Source organism: Borostomias antarcticus (assembly GCF_949987555.1).
Source record: "Borostomias antarcticus genome assembly, chromosome: 6".
NCBI classification, from domain to species: domain Eukaryota; kingdom Metazoa; phylum Chordata; class Actinopteri; order Stomiiformes; family Stomiidae; genus Borostomias; species Borostomias antarcticus.
This window is the reverse complement of record NC_140239.1, coordinates 27,371,721-27,380,098: the sequence shown is the minus strand read 5'-3', so window position 1 is coordinate 27,380,098 and position 8,378 is coordinate 27,371,721. Positions and strand designations below refer to the sequence as shown.

At 52.7% G+C, this 8,378-nt stretch overlaps 1 protein-coding gene across 2 annotated transcripts in view; it reads left to right on the top strand.

Moving 5' to 3' along the window:
• Positions 1-7,957, top strand: part of LOC311310412 (E3 ubiquitin-protein ligase pellino homolog 2) — an 8,344-nt gene extending 387 nt beyond the window's left edge. Inside the window, exons 2-7 of one of the 2 annotated variants that reach the window (XM_084439901.1) lie at positions 3,232-3,361; positions 3,599-3,700; positions 4,435-4,632; positions 5,087-5,272; positions 5,741-5,946; positions 6,633-7,957. In XM_084439901.1, coding sequence (XP_084296027.1) covers positions 3,232-3,361; positions 3,599-3,700; positions 4,435-4,632; positions 5,087-5,272; positions 5,741-5,946; positions 6,633-7,032 — 1,222 coding nt within the window. In that variant the 3' untranslated portion in view covers positions 7,033-7,957. Of the gene's footprint in view, positions 1-3,231; positions 3,362-3,598; positions 3,701-4,434; positions 4,633-5,086; positions 5,273-5,740; positions 5,951-6,615 lie in introns of both variants that reach the window. The other variant, XM_084439900.1, reaches the window with a different exon arrangement.
• Positions 7,958-8,378: the final 421 nt, after the last annotated feature.

Here is an 8,378-nt window from a genome sequence, read left to right as displayed (position 1 = left end):
TGGTTTAAATGGTAACATTTTCTTTTCTTACTTCATTGGATATAATTATAATTAAGATTTTGTAAAATAGTAGGAAGTTCTTAAATGGGAGACTAATCGAAAGGTTTAATCGGCAACTTCGTAACGCGTAGTAACTGGTTTAAATGGCTATAGCTCACATCATTATTCAAATATTCGTACTTCTAAACTGCCCACCTAAACCAACAGACCACTGTAAATTAAACTTTATAACGCACAAAGTAACACTGCCTAGTCGTGCCGTGTGCACTCCAAAATTACTATGATGTTGCCTTTTTTCAGTGGACGTCTGAGTGGGTGTGAAATCAGCACTCGATTACTAAGGCTGAAAATCCCTATGATGTCATGCTGTTCTGGAGCTGTGTGATGGAAGAAAGTGGGACACGGGATTAAAAAAAACAAAACAATGGATACTAAACCGCCAATGTTAGGGCAGATGTGTGTTACTACACATTAATGAATTCATTATTATTGCCAACTGTAGTGCCTCGTAGAGGGATACATCCTTCCCGGCACCCACTACCAGTCAGGATGTGCTGCGGCAGCTACTGGCATCCAGTCTTTCCACCCGTCTGTGAAGCTACGGCCCTGGGTCCCGGAGTTCACCGGGTTAAACACCCCTCTCAGTCTGCCTCTCCTCATTCTCCCATGTTTCCATCCTGCTCTGCAGAGCTTCCTGTGCCAGCCCAAGATAGCTGACCCTGTAGGCCGGTCTCTTCCCCTGCCCCTTCCTCTGGATGGACATGAACGGGCAGAGAGACCGCAGCGGTCAGCACCTGCATACTGATCACACCAACGTTTCTCCTCCAGGAGATTACCACAGGAGACTTCAGAAAACAGCCCCCCCCCCCTCACACACACACACACACACACACACACACACATCCTTTCTCTCCTCACCCCTCAGTGGAGTGGCGTGGCACCACCCGGAATCCTGGTGGATTCCACGAAAAGCTAAAAACAAAAAAAGGGGAAGTCACAGACGACGTGTATTCATTCTGTTCATCCATTTCCTACATTTATCAGGCTGGCCTATATTTTGCTACGGGGGCATGTGTTTTATTCCCCCGCCTCCCTGGCCGTGCGGCCATCGCCTGTCTCAGTCGGCGCACGTGATCTCTGCAGACACAGCCTGTTAACGCTCATTACCGCGGTCAAGCTCAGCTCTGTGCACCCTGCCCTGTAGATAGGAGCGACCCCCCTCTCTCTCTCTCTCTTGCTGTCTCTCTCTCTCTGTCTCTCTCTCCCTCTATCTCTGTCTTTCCATCTCTCTACACCCATATCCTCTCATGTTTGCTGCCTCTCTCAGAGAAACACACTCCTCAGGTTGTTTATCCCACAACAAAAATAACCCGTGTCGGAGGGCGGAGAGTTAATATTTCATACTGCGTGTTGTGGTGGCAGTGTGCGCACATGCGTGACGCCGTCCGGAGCTGCCCAGGCGAATCACCCCGCGTCTCTCCTCTCGCTCTCCGCCTCTCCTTCTCCCGGTCTCTCCCGAGCCTCGCCTCCTCCCGTCCTCTCCCTGCCCTCTGCCCCTCTGTCTCCCTCCCGTTGCCCCTCGCGTCTCCCTGTTCTGTCTCTCCTTATCGTTTTCCGTCCCTCCACCCGACTTGCCTGTCCCCTGTGTCCTCTCCCCCCTGACCCTGCCTGTCTCCATCTCATCTCCCTGACCTCTCTCCCTCCTGACCCTGCCTGTCTCCATCTCATCTCCCTGACCTCTCTCCCTCCTGACCCTGCCTGTCTCCATCTCATCTCCCTGACCTCTCTCCCTCCTGACCCTGCCGGTCTCCATCTCATCTCCCTGACCTCTCTCCCTCCGAGGGCGGCTGTGGCTCAGGAGGTAGAGCGGGTCGTCCGACGATCGCAGGGTCGGTGGTTCGAATCCCGGCTCCTCCTGACGAAATGTCGAAGTGTCAGGCGAGACGCTGCACCCCGCATTGCTCCCAATGAGTAGGCTGGCACCTTGCATGGCAGCTGCCACCATTGGTGTGTGTATGTGTGTGGGAATGGGTGAATGAGAGGCCTTCATTGTAAAGCGCTTTGGCAGTGCATTTCCCTACTTAACTCTGTCTCATCTCCCTGTCCTCCACCCCCGTCTCTCATCGCATTACAGCCACGCTTTTATCCAAAGCATCTCACAATAATTGCCTCTCCTCTCTTCTCCCTCACCCCCTGTCCACTCCATATCTCTCCCTCTGCTCTCTCCTCTCTCACCCCCTGTCCACCCCATGTCTCTCCCTCTGCTCTCTCCTCCCTCACCCCCTGTCCACTCCATGTCTCTCCCTCTGCTCTCTCCTCCCTCACCCACTGCTCTCTCCTGTCTATCTGGGTTTCCGCCGTAGGAGCGACAGGGTACAGGTAGCAGTGCGTTCCCATCAGCCCCTCTCTCCTCAGCTGTCACGAGCAGGCCCGTCTCCCCCGCTCTGCTCCGGAGCGATACTCCGGCACGTTCCGGGGGCCTGTCTGCTCCGGTCTCGTCTCGCGCACGGTCCGGCTGCCAGTCCGGTCTCTTGAAGCGATTCCGTTTGAAAGGGGAGGTTAACGCCCCCCTCACAAAGGTTCCTCTTGACCATCGGGTATTCTTCTGAATAGGTACCATGTGCCACAGATTATCCTCAGGCTAAAAAAAGCCGAGGCGCGTGGCGCTGGACAGTGACCACACAGCTCCGCTCAGCTTAGAAAGGACGACGAAGTTGCACTCGCGCCGACAAAAACACGCTTGAACGAGGTCACGGCCTTGTTCCGCAAAGAGCGGTCCTAGTTCCCCGTGCATTGTCACAGCAGGGCTGACCATTGTGCGCGTCACAGTGCCAAGTTGAAGTGGCGATTTGGAATGAAGAGGGTTTACAAACGCCAGCTTGCCACCGTTCGCTGAGTGAGTTTCAAGTGGCTTCTCAGTGGGCTGGGTTCAAGTGGCAGGCATCTCACTGGAGGAGGTTCAGCAGATACATGAGTCATGAATGGGACAAAAGGATGAAACTGGGGTGGGTGTTCTATTCAATGAAATGGCTCACTCATTCTTCAGGAATGTACACTATGTAGCAGCTAGCATCCTGTGATATTTACGTCCTACGTATGTCCTACGTATTTGTGTTCCCTGGCAGCACTGTGGTCTTTGCGACGTCACATGGTGTGTCCAGTCATCACACAATGTCAGCAGCTGATGTTTAGTTTGATTTGTGTTGTGTTTGTTTGTTTGTTTTCCTCCAGCTACAATGGCTCCCTCCCTAGCGGAGACCGCGGGCGCAGAAAGAGCCGATTCGCTCTGTACAGGAGAACCAAGGCCAACGGGGTCAAACCCAGCACCGTGCACATCCTCAACTCACCCCAGGACAGCAAAGTGCGTGTGTGTGTGTGTGTGTGTACTGTATGTCTCTCTATGTGTCTGTCAAGTAAAATGGAACCATTGTGCGTCGAGTGCTTGAGTCACACAGAGCGTGTATGTGTGGGTGTGTCTGCCGACATCTGCCTGTCTTTGCGTGACTCAACCGCTTCCGTTTCCTGTCCGAAGCGTGTCTAGCATAGCGAGCCTCTGACTGTCCAGTCCTGCGTCTCTGTTGTGTCCCCGGCGTCTCAGGCGGTCCACAGCAGCGGGCAGCACAGCATCTCCTTCACTCTGTCGCGGAACCAGACGGTGGTGGTGGAGTACTGCCATGACAACGACACAGACATGTTCCAGGTCAGAGTACAGACCGACGCTGTAGCTCACCGTCGACGGGAAGACGTCCCCATTCTCTCATCCATATCCTGGTTCAGTTTAGACTTGAAATGTTTAAAAGTGTTTATTTCTCACATGCACAGTTACAACCAGTGCCGGGAGAACAGTGAAACTCTACAAACTACTTATAGGTCCGGTTTGCGAATAGGGATATTTGACCCCTAGATGTGTGTGAAAGATTAACAACGAAAACATCAACAGTTGTATACAAACACACCCACTGTAGGACTAAGACCAGACCTGTCTCCCTTAGTAGAGCATGAATATTCAATCACCCCCAAAATAGACTGCCAGTCGGTGCCAACAGAGCAGAGGACCCAGTTACATGAAAGTACCACAAAACTGCAAGTTCTAGATGTACAAGACATTATGAACAGTTTACAATAAGTTGTACTTTATAAAGGCGTTATAAAGGATTAGTAACAGCTGGTCATTCATTTACAGACAGCAAATTATGAATTAGTAATACGGATAACATAACATGGCTGTTGCTGGTGAGATTGTTCGGGGGCACTATTTGGGGGGCACTATTAGTAATACGGAGTTATAACATGGCTGTTGCTAGTGAGATTGTTCGGGGGCACTATTTGGGGGGCACTATCCTTCTCGCCGAGCAAAGCCGCGCCACGGCCCCAAAAACGCCTCCTCGACGAAAACCGAAACACTCACGGATGTTCCTCCTTTTTGCCCCCCAGATCGGCCGGTCCACGGAGAGCCCCATCGACTTCGTGGTGACGGACACTTCCGGTGGGGGCAAGGAGGGGGAGGACCCGTCGGCCGCCCCCAGCACCATCTCCCGCTTCGCCTGCAGGGTGGTGTGTGAGAGGAACCCCCCCTACACCGCGCGCATCTACGCCGCCGGCTTCGACTCGTCCAAAAACATCTTCCTGGGGGTGAGCGCATCGGAGACTGGGGTAGTTTTTTAAGCGAGTTTTTTAAACATTCCTTTTTAATATTGCTTTTACCGCCTGGCTTTGCTTGATTTAATATTTTAGTGTTCTTAATTTGCACTCTGTTTTTATAGTTTTTATTCTATTTTGCACTTTTATTTTTTTCATGCTTTTACTTTCATTGTTTCTGTCACTGTGTTTATATGATATGTGTTTTCATCCTTCTCCTTTTATACATTGATTTGTATGAATGGTGCTATGGAAATAAAATGACATTAACGCTGAACGCTCAGACCGCACAGGACGCCAAATACGACGCAACGGATCCAGCTGGACACTGCGTCCGTCTAATCCAGATGTTTCTAGAAACCAAGGGAGAGGCCAACGCTTAAACCCCTGTCTCTCTCTCTCTCTCTCTCTCTCCCCTCTCTCTCCCCCCCGTGTCGGCGTCCTCCAGGAGAAGGCCACGAAGTGGAAGAACCCTGACGGCCACATGGACGGCCTGACCACCAACGGCGTGCTGGTGATGCATCCCGAGGGCTTCCCCGAGGACTCCCGGCAGGGCCTGTGGAGGGAGATCTCGGTGTGCGGGGACGTGTACGCCCTCAGGGAGACGCGCTCGGGGCCCAGCAGGGGGAAACTGGTCAGTTGGGCGTCACTGGAAGAGGGGCCTCTATACGGTCGACTGGCCCCCCATTGAAGAGTTACTTCGGTTGGGCTTACTGTCCATGGCCAGCATGTGTATCCAGTCTAATCGTTGTGTGTGTGTGTCTTGTGTGTGTGTGTGTGTCTTGTGTGTGTGTGTGTGTGCATGTGTGTGTGTCTTGTGTGTGCGTTGTGTGTCTTGTGTGTGTGTGTGTGTGTCTTGTGTGTGTGTACGTGTGTGTCTTGTGTGTGTGTGTCTTGTGTGTGTGCGGGTGTGTGTGTGTGTGTGCGTGCGTGTGTGTGTCTTGTGTGTGCGTGCGTGCATGTGTGTATATGCGTGTGAATGTGTGTGTGTGTGTATCTTGTGTGTGTGTGTGTGTGTCTTGTGTGTGCGTGCGTGTGTGTATATGCGTGTGAATGTGTGTGTGTGTGTGTATCTTGTGTGTGTGTGTGTGTGTGTGTGCAGGCGGAGGGGGAGAGCAGTGCCCTGCGCGACGGCTCTCTAGTGGACCTGTGTGGAGCCACCTTGTTGTGGCGCACCGGGGCAGGGCTGCTCCGCGCCCCCACCCTCCGCCACCTGGAGGCGCTGCGCCAGGAGCTCAATGCCGCCCGGCCCCAGTGCCCCGTGGGTCTCAGCACGCTGGCCTTCCCCAGCCTGCCGCGAAGTCACAGGTGGGTACTACACTCTGATTGGCTGGTTGGAGTGAGGGATATTTGTTGGTTGGCTGGCTGGATGGATGGTTGGCTGGATGGTCGGGTGGTTGGATAGTCGGACGTTCGGATGGTCATTCGGTTTCCAATGATGCATTAATAATAATATATTATATAAATAATAATTATAATGGCAAATGTTGAGAAATACATTTGAATTGATTTCCCCCCCTCCATTACCTTACTACTGTTTTTACTACTGAGATTTTCCCCCTGTGGGGTTTTTTACAAACGCGACCGACCGCGTTTCAACCTGACCGTGTTTCGGCCAATGAATTCACCTTAATGCCCTCAGGTCAGCAGTACATAGCGCCGCCCCCCCCCCCCAGGGGAACGAACCGCTACGCCAAGTCTTTCATTCCTTCCGCCCATCAGTCTACTGAATGCTTACAGCAGCCACTAAGCTGTTGTTTGAAAGTGTGATCTATGTTCTACCCACTACTTATGTTGTAATCAGATTATATCACTGCTGCTTTTCTAGCCTGATATGGATCTGATGTCTCTAAACATAGAGCCGTTTTTCTTTTGCCTGTGAATGTTTTTGCTGCGTTTTTATCTGGATGGTTTATGGGCTGCAAATGAATTTCCCCTCTGGGACCAATTAAGTCAGTCTGAGTCTGACTCTGAAAGTCTGTTGCTCACCGCAGCCTGGAGGAGCGCCAGCCCTGGGTGTACCTGACTTGCGGGCACGTGCACGGGCGCCACGACTGGGGTCAGCGCGGCGAGGGCCCGCGGGAGAGGGAGGGCGAGGGCGGCGGCGGTGTGGGCGGATCCACCGCCCGCCGGGAGTGCCCCCTGTGCCGGAGCGTGGGCCCCTACGTGCCCCTGTGGCTGGGCTGCGAGCCGGCCGTGTACGTGGACGCCGGCGCCCCCACGCACGCCTTCGTCCCCTGCGGCCACGTCTGCTCGGAGAGGACAGCCAAGTACTGGGCCGAGACGCCGCTGCCGCACGGCACGCACGCCTTCCGGCCCGCCTGCCCCTTCTGCTCCTCCCCGCTCAGCTCGCCTGGCTGGACGCGCCTCATCTTCCAGGGGCCCATCGACTAGCGGCCCACAAGCCCCTGCAGCCCCCGGCAGTTAAAGGAGGAAACCCCGTTAAAGTCCCAGCCCCTCGGTAGCTCATGTTTCTCTCCCCTGTGTTTTCCGATCTGGAAAAATCTGTATTCTGGACGGACGGACGTACGGTAACGCCGGGCTCACACTGCAGGATTTTCGGGGCTGATTTATCCCCGATTCACCCCTCCCAGCAATCGGTGGGGAAATCTGGTCTGAAACGTTGGTCGGTACCGATGTTCAGCCCAGATAATCTTGTAATGAGGGGTTTACAGATCCAATCTTATACCTCCCGATCGGTTTGCAGACCCATCGGGGCAGCTCTGATAATATCAAACATGTTTGATATCTAGATCACTACTTAAGACCTGTGGCTCGTTGCTCCCTCGGTCACGACAATATCCCGTAGTGTGTGATGAGCAGTCTTGTAGTGTGCCTGTTTGAGATTCACAAGAAGAACAGAACTGTTAAGATTCTCCTTATGTGCGCGATGCAACCCGATTTCAAAATCGGCTAGGATTTTAAATATCCTGTAGTGTGAGCCCGGCATAAGAGATATGGTGTCTCTGTAGAGCTTAGCTTCTGTACGGCCATCACAGAGTCTCCTATCCAGGCCTTTCAGATCTGCAAACACAGGAGGAGTCGGGGACAAGGGGTTTTCTCCATGAACTGGACACACTTCACTACAGAACCCACTCGTAAGCAATAAGAACACCCTCAAGCAATACAGTCCTAGATAAGCTAGTAGTTATGCTATTCAACCCACTGTCACTATGAAGCCGGTTACACACCAGAGAGCGGCGAACACATTTTTTTTTTAAGGGATCTCCACAGCTGGCCCGTGGCAGCATGGCGCCTTTGTGCCCCTGCGGTCGGAGTCAAAAGCTAAACAGGAGAAAGGCCGGCGCCGTGCTTCCTACCTGCCACCGCCACGACCGCCAGCGTGGGAGGCGACTGCCGCCTGGCTTACGTTGACAACAACGGAGGCAGGAGTGTTGCCGCCATCTGGTCTGTAGGCGCCTTGACTTGTCTCAAACGTGACGTTACAGTATGCTCTCCAGCTCAAGGGCTAAGCCAGAAGAGTATCTTAACTCACATTTTATGACTGATGTCATATCAAGATAGTTTACAGATCTGGAGATTGATTTATTGATTTCCTATTAGTTTTTAGTCAGCAAATTCATCAATAATGCATTGGCAACTGTTTCGAAACACTGTAAACCAGCCTCAAATTGTCCTCTAAAGCAACACTCTGATTGGTTATAGCCCACAACGCGGGGGATCAGCTGGCGTAATGTCTTCAGCCAATAGCAGGGCATCTGAGATCTGTTCACGTGTAT